Here is a 21,578-nt window from a genome sequence, read left to right on the forward strand (position 1 = left end):
GTGCAAGGGTGGCGGTGTAATGAAGAGCGACAGTGGCGCCCGGAGCCATCGCTAATTTGCCGCTAAGTGGCCGGCTTTGTTTCCGTACGTTGATCCCATCGTTCGCAATATCCTGGATCTGAGGCGATGTTCCGCGCCGCTTAAGAGATAGACATCCAAATAACCCCGGGGCCCGCCCCCCGCCCCCCTCCCGCCCATTCCTCTCGCTGCTCTAATTTCGACCTCGAGGGAGTTTTCGAGGCCGAGGGAAAAGAGAGAGATTGAAAATCGAGAAGATGGGTCGCGGCCGTCTTGAGAAACAATTTTTGAATTTTTGAAAGAGAGGGATGCGACAGATGTGGGGTCTATTTTATTATTTTTTAATCGTCTGAAAATTTGTAATTTGGAAGAATTATATTAAATTTCGAAGAAAGGATGGAAATGGAATTTGAAAAATTTAAAAATTTGTCGGGATATATGTGAAAAATGAAATTTGGAGTAATTTTGATTTTTCGAGACAATTGTTTAAGACGTTGAATTTTATCTTATATAAGTTTGTTGGAAATTTTTTGAAAATTAATGGAAATTCTTCTTTTTCTCGCGTAAATTATGGATTTATCTTTAAATGGGAGGGGGGGAAGGGATTTATTTTATCAAGTTCGTCACAAGATACGAATATTTTTTTTCTTTTAGAAATATTTTATGACACTTTTCTCAACGATTAATACTCATATTTATAAATTGCTAAATATCCTTGCATCTCTTGCTATTTCCTCGTTATTACATCGTAATATATAGGTATTGTTATCATATTATTTCACGCAGTTTGAACATGAGGTAAAGTTACGTTCAATGTAGTGTAAAATAACATGATCCATGGATAAAGAACATTCATATTGTCTGCAACTTTTGTACCGCGCAATTTTTCACATTATTTTTACAAAAATTTATCTTCGAGTAATTTTATTCGACACTACACCCGAACTGGTAGTTTCATTTCGACGATTAATAATTTAATTAATAAATAAAAAATATTTTTGCAAATTTAATAAATGCTTCATAACATTAGTGCGTAATATTATATGTAAAAAAAAAAAAAATTAATATCCAATGCGTAACACAAATTCTTATCTAATAATCTTATCTACTCGATGATTTCCTTATCACTTTAAATTAATTTAATTTATGAAACATAATTTACAAAAACATTTTCTCGATCCCCTAAAATTCTATTTCTGATATGCAAAGACAACTACTAATAATAAACTACTAATAAATCTACTAATACATTCAAACATTTCTACACGATAACTAATTAATCTGTCAAATTAATCTCCAGATCTAAGAATCGAAATACGCTTCCCAAACAAATATTTTCGAAAAATCTCAAAATTCATGAATAATAACTAATATCTCAACGAAAACAAACAAAAGAACTCTTTCACACTCTTGACACTTGGCACAATCCGATGTTATGTAATTAATTATAAAACTATATCGTATCGACGATTATCACAGAAGGGAGATGAATGGCATTGAGACGTTACTGCTCTTACAGCTAAATAACATCGTCATTCGCGGAGACGCCTCCTCAGTGTACCGCGGTAACGAATATAGCGAGCATCGCGTCCTCACATAAACGCGAACGTGGAGAAAACGTAAGAATTAGAGGAAGAACAAGCGTTTTCGAATTCGAATCGAGAAAAATGGAGTTTTTATCGTTGGCTCTCGTCCTCGCCGCGATCTCGATTATCGCCTATTATTACTGCTTCGTCAGGAAGAATTTCAATCTGTTCCAAGAGCACGGTATACTTCACGTCCCGCCGTCCCCTCTGGTCGGTAATTTTGGCCCGTTGATCAGAGGGAAGGAGAACGTGCACGACACGATTCAAAGGATATACAACATCCATCCTGACGCCAAGTACGTAGGTATATTCGAGTTCCTCACTCCGGTGATAATGATACGAGACCTGGACCTGATCAAGAGCATCACGATGAAGAATTTCGACCAATTCCCCGATCACCGCCCCATGTTCTGCAAGAGCGTGGACCCGATGCTCGGCGAGATGTTGTTCATCATGGACGGCGAACGATGGAAGGAGCACAGGAACATGCTTTCGCCCACCTTCACCTCGAGCAAGATCAAAACCATGTTCGTCCATATGTCGGAGTGCGCCAAGAGATTCGCCCATCACCTGTCCAAACTGCCCGAGAAGGACAGGGAGACGGAGATGAAGGCGTTGCTCACCAGATACACCAACGACGTGATCGCTGCTTGCATCTACGGGGTGAACGTGGACTCGATAAAGGAGCCCAGGAACGTGTTCTACATGTACGGCAGAGTGGGCGCCACTCTGATAGGGTTGAAGAAGAATTTGAAGATAATGGTGCACAGGAACATGCCTTGGCTGGCCAACTTGCTCAGGCTCAACATATTGGAGAGGCACATAGCCAAGTTCTTCACCGACCTCGTGGTGGAGACGGTCGAGGAGAGGGAACGGAATGGCACGACCAACTCGGATCTGATCCAACTGATGATGGATACGAGGAACAAGAAGGAATCGGGTAAGAAGAATCTGACCGTTCAGAACATGGCCAATCACGCCTTCAGCTTCTTCTTCGGCGGTTTCGACACCGTCTCTTCCCAAACGTGCGTGCTTCTTCACATGCTCGTCGAGAATCCCGAGGTCCAGCAGAGATTGCAACAAGAGATCGACGAGACGTTGGAGAGCAACAACGGCCAATTGTCGTACGACGTTATACAAGAGATGAGATATTTGGACGCGGTGATCAACGAGATTCTAAGGCTCCATCCGATCGCTGTCTTCATAGACAGAATGTGCGTCAAGAGTTTCGAGCTGCCCCCCGCGTTGCCCGGCGACGTGCCTTTCACCGTCAAGCCGGGAATGAACGTGTGGATCCCCGTCAAAGCGATCCATCACGATCCCAGGTACTACGACGAGCCCGAGAAGTTCAAACCGGAGAGATTTCTTGACAACGGCAAGAACATTATCGGGTCGGGCGCGTATTTTCCATTCGGGATCGGGCCCAGGATATGCATAGGGAACAGATTCGCGTTGATAGAGATGAAGGTCCTGGTCTGCCATATTCTTGCCGTTTGCGACATAAAGGCTGGAGCGAGGACAGGAATCCCGTTGGAATTCGAGAAAGGAGTGTTCAACGCGACAGCGAAAACTGGTTTTTGGCTCAAGATCGAGCCTAGGAAGTATTCCTACCACTCTGGTCAAATTAACGGGTTGGTTAACAACCATGTTATTAACGGCGCGTGTAAAACGGGCATTTGAAATAGGATGATATTCAATTGTTTGAATCGGGAGTTTTAAATTTTAAGCGTGCAAGAATTACACATCGTGATGATTCGATCAATTGTGAAAATTTCAATATTTTGCTTCTTGTTATTTTTTATTTTTTTTTATCGTTTACTTGATTTTCTCACGGATAAAATAAGAAAGAAGAAACACTCTCGTGTTCATACGGATTACTCGATTCATTCTTCCATTATTCATTATAATAGATCAGATAAAAAAGAAGTGTTATTACATATTTAATTACATATTTTTTTACATATTTAAGTAGCTTGAATCGAAATTGTACTTTTAAATTGGAAAAAAAAAACAATAAATACGATCATTGCTGATAATTAAGGAAAATTTTTTACACGTTGAAAAGGAAATGAATAAATGAATAAAGTAGAATATAATTGCGAATTTAAAATCAATACGAATTTTATCTTATTTTACCTTTGCGAAGAATTTCTACGTCTTTTTAAAAATTATCATATTTTCATCATCGCAAATTTATTATTCAATGTACAATGTATAGCAAATATTTTATTCCAACGAATAAATTAATAAATGATCGTCCAATATATTTCGCACAAATATTGCTAATTTTTATCTTGCGAATAAATATTTGCGATTGAGAAAAATCTGGAGAGTAAATTGTAAATTGTCATATTATAAACAATAGTTATCATAGCGATATATTTGTACACTGATAAAAGTGTCAATAACACGATATACATTTCTCCAGATAATATATTACATGTACATATGTATATACATTATTTGCAATTTGTTACCGCTATAATTCCACTGCTACTGTTTTATCTTACGATATACTATATATATATATATATTAATTTTGTTTAATTACATATAAATAATATAAATAATAAAAGTCAATAAATAACAAACTATAACTTTTCATTTTTGTTCAAATAAAAATAAATAAATATATGTAAATAAAATTGATTTCTTATTCTTCAAATCGCTTCCATTTACATAATTTCTCGCATTTTATTCTCATCTCCTCTCGATACAGATCTTAAAAATTTCGAGATTCTTGTTACAAAAAAGAATTCTAAAAAAAAATTCATCGCTGTACTTTCAAATACCTGTATTCTTAATTCTATTTTCAAATTAACTTACCTCGTAATTAGAAAAAGAAATTTCACTAATAAAATAAAAATGGCAAAGAATTTCCATTTTATCATTCAAAAATTAATAATGAATGAAACCAAAATCTAAACTAAAAAAAAAAAAAAAAAAAAAAGGAAACAAGATTTGTTTTTCCTTTCAACCACCGAATCGCGCCTACACAAACACAATACACCTCTCGAATCCACCCTTACGATCCTCCAGTTCATTAATTCTGACCAAATGCCTGATCTCTGATGGCGTTAAATCGCCACATCCTCGAGCTCTCGTCTTCACCGTGGCAAACTGAATTAGAGAGGGAGAGGGGTAGTTTTATCGAGTCAACCTGCCAGATATTTCCTAAGGCATCGTCCAAGGATCGTCTCGAATCGGAAAGGAATGATTTGGGACAACACCCTGAAAGAAGTTGCGCGCGATAATCCGTTAAATTGTTTCTTCGTCGAATAATAATTATTTATGAAAATAATAAAGCTGCATCGTTCCTCTAACTTACCTCACTTTGTTTGTTAACTTTCAGTTGATGGTAAGGAAATAATACCAAATGAATAACATATGGCGTTTCAATTTTATCGGTTGAGATTTGTAGTAAATAGAAACTGTGACGAGGTCGACAATATTTTTTTTATTCAATCTTGTAAAGTTTACCTCGTTAATTGAATTAATAAGATTTGTTTTTCCCTTTTTCGAAGATTTTTAAATATAAATTTATTACTACGATTTTTTTTTCTCTCGTTTAATAATCATTCGAAGATTATGAAATCACCTTCGTGAATATCTCTTTGAATCTCCATGAATAGAATGATCGTTTCAAAATAAGATTAATAACACGGTAGTCTCAATCTAAGATTCACAACTATTCTAAATAGACATCATAACAATTTCAATTGACATCTATGATAGTTTTAAATTTAAAATTATTTTAGATCGTAGATCCTGCAATTGTGTCAAATTGAAACTTGTTAGATAACTGAAACAATCGTAGTAAGTAAATAAACTAAAATTAATTCCTCTCTCTCAAAAAAAATAATAACAATAATAATCAAATTCTTTTATATTTCCAAATATCCTGAATAGATACAACTTTTATTATATGCCACTAGATGTCTCACTACTCTTACATTCTCGAAAGTACTCACAACTCGAAACGTACAAACGTTCTGCTCCTTTAATTTTTCAAATTAGACTATCAATCCTACAAAATTCAATAAAACAAAAAGGAGAAAATTACAATTACTCGATCCATCTTTTAATTTACAAAAATTTCTTTCATTATAATATACATATATACACGTACCCAAAGTTTCAATTCAAAACTTTCAATCGTCCTATAAATACAAATCAATTCCATAATCATTCACAGAGCGAATCTTGAATTTGTTTTCCTAGCAAGAAGGATCAAAGTAGGTCATTGATACATTCCTCTATATTTTATTCGGTAAACGATCAACCAGCTCGATTCGCTCCAGCTTCTACATTACATTCGCTCATTAAAGCAACATTCACAAGGTCGTGTCGCGCCTTTGCCGATCACGTACTGGAATATATTATACGACTGTTACGTACATATAATGCGGCGACACCCTGTTACGTGCCGGACATGCACACAACGCTGATGCTCGTCCGGAGCCTGGATGATAATTGAGATGGACGCATAACACGCGTCCATTATGCAACCGGCCAACTAGTCACGAACCAAAGATCCATTTTTCTTCTATTATTCGTTCTTCTTTATTTCACGCGATCGGACGGAAAGAGAATTTTTAAGAAGCATGTAATTTTCTTTTTTTCTTTTTTTTTTTCGACTCTTTCTGGATGAAAGAACTTGTCCATGATGAAGAAATTTTATATTTATCCGATCAAAAGAGGAAGGTTGTTCATTTTCGAGATCTGAAATTAAAAATTTCTTAGAATTTTAAGTAATAAAGAATAATTTTGGATTATATAAGAATCAATTATGGAATTATATTAATTCACTTACCTGTGAAAAAAGTAAGGAGAAGTGGTCGTGAATTTGTTGAAATTTCAAACGAAAAAAGATTATTGCTCATTAATTTTTTATTCATAATTAAACAATGATAAAGATAAAATTCATACAATATACCATAAAATATATAAAGCAATCAAATTTGATTGTACAATTAACGGTCAACGTGACACATTACAATAATGCTAGCAGCATTGTAAGAAAATAATATTATAAAATCTACGTAATCGTGCTTGAATCCCAGATTCGTGCAACGATTCGTGGGAAAACTCGAACAAATTTAATGTTACACCAACCGTCAACATGACGTACCGTGGCAATACTAAAAATAAGCATTGAATAAGAACAACGATCGATTTAAATAACCGAGATTTAAAAAGAGAAATTAATCGAATTTAATTTTATCCCAATCATCAATACGATACTGTAAACGATAAACATCGCATGGAAGATTTAGCAATCTGACTTTAAAATTGAGAAAGAATTTCGAAAGAATTCGGATAGAAAATTTGCCAAAATGCCGATTCCGCTCGAACGTTTCATATCCGAAAAATTCATAATCGATTGACAACAAACGCTTGAACAATTATTTTTATCTGCCTTTATCTATTTTTTTTTCTATCTAAATTAATTAATTTTTTTATTGATAAAAGAAAACGACTTCCTCCATTTGATATTCATTCGTTCTGCGCAGTTTCCTTTCTTTATATAATCCATCGATGTAAGAGAATGATTCGTGGTGAAAAAATTGATCGGATCTGGAGTGAAGCTATTTTAAAATTCTACGGTATGATGTCATTTCGTAGAATTGACCGTTGTTTAGCGGGCCGAGTACAGTTGGTCGCAAAAATTTTCGAGGAATTCGTAAATATTTTATCTCCAGTATCCTCCAATGCTCGTCAAATTCTTGCAAATTAATTAAGATAGACAATCTCAAAATTCATCTATATAATTCTAAAGATACGACAAAAACTTTTATCCCTTCCTCGATGGAAATGAATTATCAATGAATCCGCATTCTTGTGCAAGGCGATTCCTTAAAAAAGAGAAAAAGAATAAAAATTAAAAAGATACATAGAAATATTATACGATTATTCCGTCGAAAACTGCGAGAAGAATGAATTTGTATAAAAGTATAACTGCTATATAATACCTTGTAAAAGAAATCATCTAAAAGGATTCTCTTATCCAAATATAAATTAATGCGTAAATATTCGACAAATGTTTCAATTACAAAAAAATACCGCGTCTTAATTATCAGGATATCTGTCAGGGATTTTATCTATAAGCATCGTCGTCCCCGGAACCGCAATTTTCTCCTCCTTCTTCGCGCTTCTCGGCTCGATCTTGAACCAGAACCCATTCTCGGCGGTCATCGAGAATCCTTTCCTGTTCAATTTCATCGGTATGGTGGTCTTGGAGCAGGGGACGAGGTTGCACCTGGCGAACAGATGGAACAGCAAAACCTTCGTCTCCAGCATTGCGAACCTGTTCCCTATGCACATCCTGGGTCCTATCCCGAACGTTAGGAACAAGCCAGAATTGATCATCTGTTTCGTGTCGTTCAAGAACCTGTCCGGGTCGAACTTGTCCGGCTCCGGATAATATTGGGGGTCGCGTTGAATCGCGTAGATCGGGAACCACACGTTGTCGCCCTCTTTGAGGAGGTAAGGCTTCTCGCCCGGCCTGTTGGGCGGCAATTCGAACGGTTTCATGCAAACCCTGTCCGTGGCCACCACGACCGGATACATTCTGAGAGCCTCGTAAATGATCGCGTCGAGAAACTTCATCTCGTTAACGGCCGCGTACGTCACCTCCCCGTCCCGCTCCTCCAAAACTTGGTCGATCTCGTTCTGCAACCTCCTCTGGATATCTTCGTTCACGGCAATCTCGTAAGCGGCGAAGCACATCAGCGTGGAGGTGCTCTCGAAACCGCCGAAGAAGAAGACGAACGCCTGTGCGCATATGTCTATCATGCTCATCTCCTTCCCGGCGCCCAGTTTTCCCTTCGACTCCATCATCAGTTGGATCATGTCCGGCCTAACTATCCCCTTCTCCTCCCTCGTCTTGATCGTCGTGCTCACCAGATCGATGAAGAAATCCGAGATCTCCTTCCTGATCAACCTGATCCTCAACAGGGTGCACACGCTCACGGGCAACACCCTCGTGACGAAGAACTTGATGGACGCCCACGAGCCGAAAGTGGTCCCCTCCCTCCCGTACACGTAGAACTTGTTCTTCCTGTCCTTCATCGAGTTCACCTCGACGCCGAACGCGCAAGTGGCTATCACGTCGTTCGTGTATCTGGTGAACGCGTCCTTCAACTCGATCGTGCTCTCGTCCCCCGTCAGAGAGGCGAAATAATCGCCGTACTCCTTCGCGCAATCGCGCATCAGTATGAACATGGATTTCATCTTGCTCGAGGTGAACGCAGGGCTCAACAGGTTTCGTATCTCTCTCCACCTGTCCCCGCGAAGGGCGAACAAATTCTTGGCGAACAACGGATCGGTCGCCTCGTTCTGGAACGATCTGTGATCCGGAAACTGCTCGAAATGCTTAACCGAGATCGCCTTGATCAACTCCGTGTCCCGGATCAAGAGGACGGGGGTCGTTGTGTCGTACATACCCATGTATTTCGTGTCGGGATACGAGTTGTAGATCTTCCTCGATATCTCGGCGAAATTATTCCGTTGGATAACAGCCTCCCAAAAACTTCCCAGCAACGGTATCGAGTGGTAGCAAGGAATGCCGATTCTTTCGAAATGTTTGTACTTCCAGATCAATTGGTAATAGGCTATCGCGAGGACCGCGACTATCGCCGCGGTTATCGACCACGAATCGAGCATCGTTTTCGATTCGTTTTCTTGCTCGAGATATGTAATTATTTCTCCTCGAAATTGATATATATGTATTTAAATTTGTACGATCTGGTTATCTTTCATTTACGTAACACAATGTCGATCAGTTTTCAGAGTCCGGTGTTCATTATCGAACGATGGTTTTAATTTAATTTGTTCGATTTAAGAGAATTTCTCTCCTTTTCGTATTATATTCTATTTCGTTTAATAAGAACGATTTTGCGTTACGCGTCGAACACGCGGCGAACACGGATAACACGATACTGAAAACGCGGCTCGAACGAAGGAGACCATATGTAAACTCTACTACGTAGCAATTGTGGCGCGCAAATGTGTGTTATGATGAGGGCATCACGCTATTTATATATACGTGGAACGTGAGTATATACACAAATACAGAGGAAGAAAAAAAATTAACCTTATCGAGTTTCCGAGAATTTTAACAATTTCTCTCGAGTAATAATCTCGAGATAATAATCTTAAGAATTATTGTTGTTTTCTTATTTCTAATTCAAAGTTTTCGATCAGTTCGATAATCATTTCTATTATCTTTTTGTTAAATATCGAATATTGAAACTTTCGGTTGATACGTTTTCCATCTTTTTTCCCCTTCTCTCTGTTTCTCTTCTATTCTCTCTTATTTCATGATCCCAAATATTAGATGAAATAGAAAATTACTTTAAAATTAGAAAATTAGATAATGAAGTAATAGTATCCTCGTTATTATTTATTATTAGTTTCAGTTTTAATTGATAATTCCTTTGTTAAATTTTATCGTGTTTTCTTCATGTTTGGAATGTTTTGTATTTCTGTTCTTTTCTTTTTTTTTTTTTTTTTATTCAATTACATCATTAGATTACAGATAAATAAGACCTCTTTTTCCAGGAAAGAACGATTAAAGATATCTAAGAAACATAAGATATTGATACGAATTGTTATCAGATAAAGTAAAAAATTACTTTAATTAAAATCGAAAATTAGTCAAGTATACAAAAACAAATCATTGTGAAATCGTAGCAAACGTATTCTTTTTTATACCGACTTTATATTCAAATGATGTTTTAAATGGAATAATAATCGAAAAAATAATCGAAAAATTGTTGCGAATATATCTCAATTTATATAAAATAAAGTAATATTAAAAAATAACGATAACTGAGAAATATTATCATTACACGATAACAATAATCTTAACAAAGAAAAGTGAAGATTGAAATCGATGAGTGTACAAAAAAATAATAAAATATTCGTTCTTTCTCCAAATATGGCAAAATATTTGTAACAATACCGTTATAACTGATGTAGAAACTTTGAAAAATCCTTTTGAAAATAATTCTACAATTTTTCCCAAGCTATCCATTAACGTGGAATTAAAATTTTATGAAAGAATACAATATTTGATACAGATAAAAATAGTTTGCATTTTGACAACAATTTTAGACGATTAAAGCTTTTATTGCAATTTAATAAATCTGTATATTTTGACAACAACTTTTACTTTGGATGATTGAAACGCGACGATATATTCATAACTTTCATTGCGATTCAAATCTGTCTTTATATTTCGAATATAAAAATATAAAATCTTCCCTTTCCTTCGTTTCACAATTTCAATTTATTAAATTAATTTATATAATCGTCGATTCGTACTTGTAAGAATTGTTGAAACGTAATTAACATTAATTATACATCATTATGCAAATATCACGTTACGGCAATCACATTGTTGACTTCGCAAATCGAATACATTTTTCGACGAGATATCATGAAATCGACACGATTCACATTTCATTCGATCATCGTTCCAAGATCATTCAAATGCGTGTACAAACACATGGCTCGAAAGATAAAACAGAAAACTAATATTACACAAGTAACAAGATTTTCTGCAACTCGGATAACCGATTAATACAATATTTAAAAACAAAACAAAAAGAGTAATTAAAAACCGACGAAAAATATAATAAAATATTTCGATATCGGCGACATTCGCCACGCAGCAGGAGATCTTCATAACTCGTTTCGAATAATTACGTAACTGGATGCCTGGGCACGATTCTCAACCAGAATCCATTTTTCGCCGTGAGAAACACTCCCCTCTTCCTCAACTCCATAGGTATAGTCGTTTTCGGGCAGACCTCTAACCGACACTTTGCGAGAATATGAAACAACGCGACTTTGGTTTCCATCATCGAGAATCTATTGCCGATGCAATTTCTTGGACCCGCGCCAAAAGGCATGTACGCGTCACCGTTGAAAGCATCACTTCTCTTCTTATTATCGTCCAAAAATCGATCCGGATCGAAGCAATCGGGTTTCTCGAAATACCTCGGATCACGTTGGATCGCGTAGATCGGGAACCAAACGTGAGAGCCCTCTTTCAACACGTAAGGCTTCGCATCGGGCAATACGGGCGGTAATTCGAACCGTTTCGAACACTCTCGGTCCGTGATGGGTATAATTGGATACATTCTCAGTGTCTCGTTGATCACAGCGTCGAGATACATCAGACCGTTCACTCGTTCGAACGTGATCTCGTTATTGGAAACTAGAACACGATCTATCTCCGCGTGAACTTTGCCCTGAATCTCTGGATTCGCCGCCAATTCGTGGACAGCGAACGATAATAAACCGGATGTTGTCTCGAATCCACCAAAGAAGAACACGAAAGCTTGAGCGGTGATATCCTCGACGGTCAACTCGTCATCGCGACCTCTCCCGTTACGTTTGTCGATCATTGCTTGAATGAAATCCGGCCTCGTTATACCCTTCTCCTCCCTCATCTTTATATTTTCGGACACCACACGGGTGAAAAAATTGGTCGCTTCCTTGCTCACCAGACTCACGCCCAATCTTCTCGCCAATTTTGGGAACGCGAAAATTAGGATCAATTTGAGGATCGGAGTGCTGTGAATGTCCAACGCCTCTCTTCCCAACTCGTAGAATTTGTTCTCCCGATCCGACAAAGAATCCACGCTGATGCCGAATGCGCAAGTGGCGAATACGTCGTTTGCGTATCTGGTGAATATATCCTTCATCTCGACTATATTTTGCCCGGGAGCAAGAGTCGATAGATATCTGGCAACGTTTATGGCGATCTCGGACATCGAACGGTACATGGATCTTATCTTGCTGGTGCTGAAGGCTGGGGTGTTGAGAGATCGAACCTCTCTCCATCTGTTGTCGCGCAGCAACAACAAATTACCAGAGAGCAACACGTCGTCCGTCTGTGTATCGTTCACGGTTCTATGGTTCCTAAAAGCATCGAAATTCTTCACGGCTATGGTCTTGATCAATTCGGGATCGCGGATCATCACTATCGGTGTCGTTCTGTTATAGAATCCCACGTATCTCGCGGATGGGGCTAGATTGTATATCTCTTGAATCACGACGGCGAATGATTTTCGCCTCAATATCGATTCCCACGTACTGCCGAGAATTGGAAGATAACTTTTGTACGGTAAACCGTGCTCCTTGAAAGGATTTTGCGATTTCAGAAGATGGTACGAGCCTAGAATACCGAGAACAATCAGCAATAACGCGAAAATTGCCATCATGATCGTTTCGAGTGATTTTGAGGTTAGGTTGTTTACGCAAGCTTTAACGTTGATCCTCTTCGAACGTTGATACTCTTTTTTTTCACGTACTCAACACGATGATAACCTAAAAATATTCATTGAATTAGATGATTAATTAAAGTATACGGATGTATCAAATAATCGAGTTAATAACGAAAGGTTAATAACGAAAGGTTGTACGTCGAGTGATGTATGATTAGAGGTTATGTGATCGATGATAATCGTATTTTTCGTTTATTTATATCGATGAAACATTTAATATGAATAATTGAATCATTAAATTATACATTCGAACAGTGAATTAGATTTAAGAATGGATGGAATTCAATGTATAAGAAAATATGCGTATACTCACGTCTTTTCATTGTCGAGAGAGAATGACACAATGGTTCAAAGTTCGTTTCTTGAAAACATCTACAGAAAGATCGCATTGCATCGAGTATACTTTGTATTTAAATTATGATAATTTTAATTGTGTAATAAAAGCAATTTTCCAAAGAGGTGTTTTCCTTAGAAAAACTTGCTTTAAATTACAATTAATTAAAATAAATTAAAATATTAAATGCTTAAATAGATAGTTATATATGTTATATTTTTAATTATTATCGAAGGTATTATTTTTTTAAGTAATTCTTTTTTTTTTCCAACCATTATCAATCATTCTTGATTACCTGTTTATTCATGTATCGCGAATTGTGCATTTTAATTATTTGCAGAAAGAATATTCTCCGTCATATCTTGATGTGATAATGAAATTTTGTTGATTCGCCGATATAAATTGCTGAATAATCTTCTTACATATTGATGATGCATATAATGCTATGTTGCTTCTTCGTACATTTTCATATTGATCTAAAAAACCAAACAGAATTAATTGCACGAATAATTAAAATTCGCTTATTTTTCAATATTATTTATCGTATTATGTGGTTCAACGAATTGAAAGATATAATGGAAAATATTAATTTGAATAATTATATTTTATATTTTTAATACTTCATATTAAAAATATTAAAAAAAAAAAAACAATAATAATAACATTTTAGATTATTTGTCTGATGTCATTTTGTGCGTGAATATTATCTTTGAAAGATTTCTAATCGTAGAATTATCAACAGATAGTAACTATCACACAAAGAACTTTGTAAATATCAAATAAATTGTAAATATAACTGTCAACAATATTTTGTACCCAATTATCTCTACGATTTTTTTTAGAAATTTTATGCATGTCATTTCGATTAATTTGCATGTAATTTATTTTCTTTTTTAAAAATATAAAATTACTTACTTAATTAATTAGAAATAATATTTTCTAAAAGATGTTCTCATTAACCATAATCACCATAACCATCACAAATACCATAAACCACAAGAGTTTCCTTCTGCAATATATCTAGCATAATGCCACTGGCAATATATAGTACTGACTATATACCTTGATTTCTCGGCCTTGAATTCATCAAACAATTATTTTCAATGTGCTCGTGTTCCATCTAAACATTAAAAATAAAAACTTCTTATTATAAAAAAAAAACAAGAAAAACTGAAAAAAAAAAAAAGAAGTATAATTATCTTTTTAATGCGTTACAATTTCTAGGTAGAATCGATCAATCAACAAAAACAAAACTAGTTTTGAAATATTTAAAAGATAGAACTCCAAGAAAAATTCTCTCATGCGTGTAAAATCGCCAGTCATCCTACAACACAAACAATTTAACTCCCCACTATACTTAAAAAAATTCACATTATTATTATTCTCTTCGTATACTATCATCGCTTTGTTTACTCACATTTTTGCATAAAGTGCGCACTTAATAAAATCTTCTATCTCGAAGATAAATATTTGCCATTCAATTTAAAAAAAAGCGACAAACATCTCACTCGTTTGAAGAGAGGAACGAAAAAAATTGATACGATTCAACGTATCGGTTAATATCTGCTATTGATAATTGAACTTGATCACATATCATCTTTTTCTATTTCCTTCCAATCCAATTCAGAAATATTTTCTCCTATCCGTGTCGACACTTATTCAATACCTCAGACTTCTTAATAACCTGATAAAATAAACCTCTCAAAAAAAAAAATCTATCTATCATCGACAGATAGTGATAATGTAGCTACTTTGAAGCTTCTTTAAAAAAAATACGTGAAAATATATGTCTATATTAATAAACATTGGATCCAATAATCAATTTGTACAATTCATCATGATGGATCTACAATCTTCATCTTTCCAGTTTTTACAAACTTAGCTTATCTAATGTTCCGAGAAATTAATTGATCACGATGCAAATAACTAGAGCGAATGGAACATCGATACAAACATGATGCATTATATAATAATTAATTAATTCCATCTCTAATTCAACACTTTATAGTAGAACTATATATATATATTTATAATTTAACGTGTTTAAAAAGGCCAATTATAAAATTTATCACACGTTTTATCCCACTATCGTCTCACTTCATCATTTCAGCAGTTTATACAATAGACAATCGAAATTTTTGAGTGCTAATATTTTCTCCTGTTTGTTCTATCCTCTAGAATCAATCCTTTCTCTCTTCAAATTTCAAACACGAACGTGTCAGTATTCCATGCACATCGTACAATGAATTCAATGCTAATCACGTTAAAAAAAATTACAACGAGAAGAAAAAAAAACGATATCTCCAGCACGTTTGACCGACCAGCAAAATCCGAAAAAAAAAAAAAAGATTTTCCATTATATCTGCAACACGATAAATTGAAAAAAAAATAAAACTTTTTCTTCAAGTTTTACCAGACATAATTATCCGTGACATAGTATCATTATCAGTCAAATATTATTGGATATAATGATGCAAAATGTTACAATTCCACAAGTCTATACATTTCCCTCCCTCCTCTCCCTCTCCCTCAGTCTTCAATTCTCTCTCCCCCTCTCCTCAGAAACTTGTATTCGCTTATAAAAGACTTTACCTCGCGGATATTACATCAGTCTTGCAAGCTCCATTCGGACAATTATTTATTGGTCGAAAAATTTCGAAAATTCGTGCGTCGTTATGGATTATCTAACAATCTCTCTCTCGCTGATAACCGTATTCGTGGCCGTTTATTACCTAGCCACGAGGAACAACGACTTTTTCAAGAAGCATGGGATACCGCACGTGCCGCCCGTCCCGTTCCTAGGAAACATGGGCTCGTTGGTCAGACAAAAGTCCAACTTGCACGACGTGATAGATCGGACGTACAACCTCGACCCCGGCGCCAAATACGTGGGCATTTACGAGTTCACCACTCCTATAATAATACTCCGCGACCTGGACTTGATCAAGACGATCACGATGAAGTATCTCGATCATTTCCCCGATCATCGTTCCTTCGCCTACGAGGGCGCCGACCCCGTGTTCGGCAGCATGCTGTTCGCGATGAAGGGGGAACGTTGGAAGGAGCACAGGAACATGCTCACCCCGACCCTCACCTCGAGCAAGATCAAAGGTATGTTCAAGCTGATGACCGAGTGCGCGGTCCGATTCGCCGACTTTTTGTCCGTGCTGCCCGAAAACGAGCGCGAGACGGAGATGAAGGCACTGCTCTCGAGATACGCCAACGACGTGATAGCCAGCTGCGTGTACGGCGTCTCCGTCGACTCGATAAACGATCCAAAGAACATATTCTACGTGTACGGGAGGAGAGGGACCAACGTGGTCGGCTTGAAGAAGAGCATGTTCGTGTTGATCCACAGGAACATGCCCTGGCTGGCCAAGCTGTTCGGCTTGAGATTCCTCGAGAAACACGTGCAAAAGTTCTTCTACGACCTCGTCTACGAGACGATCGAGAGTAGGGAGAAGTTGGGCACCAACAGATCGGACGTGTTGCAACTGTTGATGGACATAAGGGACAAGGCGAACAGTTCCGGGAAAATGACTACGATGACCGTCGAGAACGTAGCCATTCACGCGTTCACCTTCTTCTTCGGCGGTTTCGACTCCATCACCTCCGTCACCACCCTTTTGACCCAAATGCTCGCCGAGCACCCGGACGTGCAGGCGAGGCTGCAGCAGGAGATCGACGAGACGTTGAGGAGCAACGACGGTGTGTTGACCTACGACGCGGTCCACGGGATGAAATACATGGACGCCGTGATCAACGAGACCATGCGCTTCTGCCCCGTCCTCCCGTTCCTGGACAGGATGTGCGTCGAGAGTTTCCAATTGCCAGCCCCCGTACCAGGCGGCCAACCTTTCACCCTCCGCCCCGGGATGAACGTTTGGATCCCGTTGGCTGCGATCGGCCGGGACCCGGAATACTTCGAGGATCCGGACAAATTCGACCCGGACAGGTTTCTCAATCCCGAGGCGGGGATCAAAAATTCGGGGGCGCACTTCCCGTTCGGCCTCGGCCAGAGGAAGTGCATTGGCGAACGGTTCGCCATGATGGAGATGAAGGTGTTGCTGTGCTACGTCCTCGCCGCGTGTAACGTGAGGATCGGCTCCAAGACGACCGTCCCGATGAAATTGGAGAAGGGTTTGATCAACGCGAACGTCAAAGGCGGTTTCTGGCTGAAGATCGAGCCTAGGAAGGTTACTTATTACAACTCTTCTCGTTCCAATTGATTTAATTAGTATTATCGTATGTATTAGTGTTTTGTATATGATTTGAGTTTGAATAAAAGAGTATATATCGTTTGAATTGTTATTTTTTTTTTTTAATGTGTCGCGTTGGAAACCTGTTTTTTTACGTATTCTTCTTTGCACGAGGTTCGAACGATAATTGGAAGGAAAATAAACGACGCGTTGGAGCCGGTAAACAAGTGTAAATGTGTCATAACATTCGTGGAAAGATCGATGACAGAGAAATAAAGTATATATAATTAATTGTTCGATAATGTATCTTTAAGTTTAGTGTAAATATTAATTTAAAATTCCCTTGCGAATTACGAAGATGAGATTAATTAATTAAATCCTGAGATAAAGATTCCTCCTATGGAATGGCCAAAGTCAGATTAATTAATTAAACAAGGCAATAAAATCTTGAGATACAATGATAATATTGAATAATTGCATCATTATCTGAGAACTGTATTTAATGCGTTGCATGATTGCTACCTCATTGATGCAAAGATAGAGGTTTGTTCCAAGTCCTTTGTTGTAATCGATTCAGATGAAGATTCTGCTTTGTTGCGTTGAAGTGGCTAATGATGCTGAAAGCTGACGTTGAATTGCAATGAATCTTTCGTGACAGGAGTTTTAAAATTCGAGAATTATGCTCTATAATATCATTTAAATTAACTTAAAATCAAATGTATAAAAATTTATCATGCAAAAATTCTGTTTATTTCAAATTCCAACTCTTGCTTAAAAATAAAAACGTTACGCAAATACATCTTCCAAAAAAAAGAAGAATAAAAAAATCAAAAAATTCCTTTTTCCTTTTTCCCACCACCTTTTCCCCGCTAACACGACGAGACAATACACCTCCCTCCCCCGAATCCACCCTTACAATCCTCCAGTTCATTAATTCTGACCAAATGCCTGGTCTCTATGGCGTTGCTTCGATCGCTAACCTCCGGTCCTCGAGCTCTCTCGCCTCCACCCTTGGACCACTGGCAAACTGAATTACATTAGAGGGAGGCGGTACGTATGTATGTACGTATGCGTGTATTTGTGCGTGTGTTTTATCGAGTCAACCTGCCAGATATATATCCTAAGGCGGGCAAGGATATCGTCGAATCCGGGAAGGGTGTACAACGACCCGAAAGAAAGTTGGCACGCGATAATCTGCAACTGTAAACCCGAATTGTTTCGCGCGAATACCGCTACTTGTTGTTTACTACTTGTTTATGGAAATATTTCGTTGCATTGTTTCCCTGGCTTACCGAACTCGTTTTGCTATTGTTAACTATGCGGTTGTTATTGTAAGGCAAGTTGGTTGTTGCTAATGGTATACGAGTATAGTATAGTTTAGATTGGTTTCCAGGAGGAATTTATTGGGAAATTCGCGTATGGTTTCCGGCTTCGACGCTTCTTCCCCGAGATTTACATTTTATTGCGATATTAATGTAACGTTAATGGGATCGTGTCTTTTATTGTTACGATTACGACGGTGGTGGTATTAAAGGGTCGTTTATTACGTCGTAATTATACAATTACTTATAAAGGATACCTAAATATCGAAATAAAGAGTATCGAGATAAAAAGTTTCGATGCTTCCAAAAATTTTTATATATAAGAAAATTATTACAATTATTTTATTCGATATTTAGATTTTTTTTCTACTTTTGCGCGCCATTGTACGAAATTATTTATTAGAAACAAAAGAAAAAAAGGAACAAAATAAAAAATAACCAAAAGAATATCGACGTGCATTGCATTTGGATTCTTCCAAAAACACTTGTTATAATTATTTATTCGAAACAAAAAAAAAAAGGAAGAAATATTCGAACACAATAAAAAATAACCAAAGAATATCGAGATCAAAAATTTCGTATCGACGTGCACTGCATTTGGATTCTTTCAAAAACTTTTGCACGCCACTGTATGCGCAACAAACTTGTTACAATTATTTATTCGAAATAGAAAAGAAACCTAAATATCGAATAAAATAAAGAATAAATTTCCAAAGACTTTTGCACGTCACTGTACGCAACAAACTTGTTACAATTATTTATTCGAAACAAAAGAAAAAAAAGAAAGAAATACATCGAATAAAATAAAAAATAATCAAAAGAATATCGACGTGCATTGCATTTGGATTCTTCCAAAAACACTTATTACAATTATTTATTCGAAATAGAAAAAAAATCTAAATATCGAATAAAATAAAGAACAAATTTCCAAAAACTTTTGCGCATTATAACAAACTTGTTACAATTATTTATTCGAAACAAAAGAAAAAAAAAGAAAGAAATACATCGAATGAAATAAAAAATAATCAAAAAAATATCGACGTGCATTGCATTTGGATTCTTTCAAAAACACTTGTTACAATTATTTATTCAAAACAAAAGAAAAAAAGGAAGAAATACATCCAACAAAATAAAAAATAACCAAAAGAATATCAACGTGCATTGCATTTGGATCCTTCCAAAAACACTTGTTACAATTATTTATTCGAAACAAAAGAAAAAAAAGAAACAAAATAAAAACCAAAAAATATCGAGATCAAAAATTTCGTATCGACGTGCATTGCATTGCATTTGGATTCTTCCAAAAACACTTGTTACAATTATTTATTCAAAACAAAAGAAAAAAAAGTAACCAGAAGAATATCGAGATCAAAAATTTCGTATCGACGTGCATTGCATTGCACTCGGATCCTTCGAAAAACTTTTGCCCTCCACTGTACGCAACAAACCTCGGGTATATCCTCGGTTTATATCCTCGACAAGGGTATTCTAAGCGCGAGTTATAATCTCCGGTCGCTTGATTTAGGCACGTATTCGTAGATGGACACCTCGGCTGATTTCGAAACAGCACAAACGAACCGTCTGAATATGAGATAATATTGCGCGTAGTCCGATTACGAAGTTAGCCTAACAACACAACGTTGTATACGCGGGGGATAATAACCGAACCGGCCGCTTTCGATTCCCCTCCTCCACGTCGTTTCCACCAACTATCTCTAACCCACCAAGTATCTACCCAGTTTTCGCGCTCCAAGACTTCCAAGACTTAATTTAATCCGGCGAACAATCGTTCCCAAAAACCGCGATTAACATCATTTCCTCACGAAATACGTGCGTAATTAGCGAATGTCGTTCGAATGTCGATGAATGCAAATTCGGGATTTGCTGGTTCGTTTCTCTCTCTCTCTCTCTCTCGATTTAATTTCTAGATTTAATTTATATTTCGAGAATGAAGATTATCGATGCACGATTCTTTTTGGGATTCCAAACAGAGGATTAGTTTTTATGAAAATCTATCTGAGCAATTCTCGATTATTATATATCCTGATGAACTTTTAATAATCGATTGATTCAATAATAATCTCTCGAGTATGTATGTACATACTCGAATTGCAAGTCATTCTCTCAACAACGCAAGTGAAAAATTTCTCTCTTTCTGTAATGTAAATAACAATCAATCTCGAGAATCTTTCTCAAAAATCTTTCCAAAATTTTTCAAAACTCTTCGAAAGCGCATCCGCGGAGGAAGGAAACAAGCTTTCGGAAACTTTGCCACCAACCTTTTCCACGGGATCGAACGGGAGTAGGAAAAGTAGACGAGGGACAGAGAGAGAGAGGGAAGGAGAGAGGGAAGGAAAACGAGGAGGAGAGGGTCGGAGGAACAAAATTCATTTGGCCAAATTAAACAGAGTTTAGCAATTTGCGCTTAATCCATTTGTCGGGGATCCAGCGTCCGTCAGTCCATCCGTTTGCTCCATCCCTCCCTGTCTTCTCTCTCTCACTCTCTCACTCTCTCCATCCATCGACAGTCTACACGACCACCACCACTATGCACCCTTTCCCTGCACCAGAGGCCCTTCCAACGTTTCACCTTAACTCCTGTCGATACTAATCCCTCCCACGCCTCTCCCCTTTCACTCTCCCTCCCTCCCTCTCTCTCTCTCTCTCTCTGTCTCTGTCAGAGCTCTTTCCAAAGAGGCGGAGAAGCCGGCTAGCTCTCTTTGGCCTCGCATGATTCGCAGGGTGCCACTTTGAGAACCGGGGTGTCTCGCAAATTTCCGGCGTGCACAAGGGCTGTTAATAAATTGCTGGCCACCCCCTCC

The 21,578-nt window shown here is 37.2% G+C and overlaps 3 protein-coding genes and 1 long non-coding RNA gene across 4 annotated transcripts; 3 read left to right on the top strand and 1 right to left on the bottom strand.

Moving 5' to 3' along the window:
• The first annotated feature begins 1,514 nt into the window (after nt 1-1,514).
• On the top strand, nt 1,515-3,668 carry LOC408452 (cytochrome P450 9e2). The gene has a single exon (XM_392000.7). The coding sequence runs from the start codon at nt 1,686-1,688 to the stop codon at nt 3,282-3,284; it is 1,599 nt and encodes a 532-aa protein (XP_392000.1). The 5' UTR covers nt 1,515-1,685; the 3' UTR covers nt 3,285-3,668.
• A 1,804-nt stretch (nt 3,669-5,472) lies between these two features.
• On the bottom strand, nt 5,473-13,345 carry LOC725621. The gene is made up of 4 exons (XM_026445177.1): nt 13,215-13,345; nt 11,315-12,944; nt 6,418-9,335; nt 5,473-6,326 (listed from the first exon to the last, which is right to left on the bottom strand). Exons 2-3 carry the CDS (start codon nt 12,836-12,838, stop codon nt 7,674-7,676), a joined length of 3,186 nt encoding a protein of 1,061 aa, XP_026300962.1. The 5' UTR covers nt 12,839-12,944; nt 13,215-13,345; the 3' UTR covers nt 5,473-6,326; nt 6,418-7,673.
• LOC113219243 lies at nt 9,469-11,210 on the top strand. Its single transcript, XR_003306098.1, has 2 exons — nt 9,469-9,658; nt 10,167-11,210. It is a non-coding gene; the product is annotated as an uncharacterized LOC113219243 (long non-coding RNA).
• A 2,481-nt stretch (nt 13,346-15,826) lies between the features above and the next one.
• On the top strand, nt 15,827-17,540 carry LOC408453 (cytochrome P450 9e2). Its single transcript, XM_006562300.3, has one exon. The coding sequence runs from the start codon at nt 15,911-15,913 to the stop codon at nt 17,462-17,464; it is 1,554 nt and encodes a 517-aa protein (XP_006562363.1). The 5' UTR covers nt 15,827-15,910; the 3' UTR covers nt 17,465-17,540.
• Nucleotides 17,541-21,578: the final 4,038 nt, after the last annotated feature.

Source organism: Apis mellifera, linkage group LG14 (assembly GCF_003254395.2).
Source record: "Apis mellifera strain DH4 linkage group LG14, Amel_HAv3.1, whole genome shotgun sequence".
Classification (NCBI taxonomy): Eukaryota; Metazoa; Arthropoda; class Insecta; order Hymenoptera; family Apidae; genus Apis; species Apis mellifera.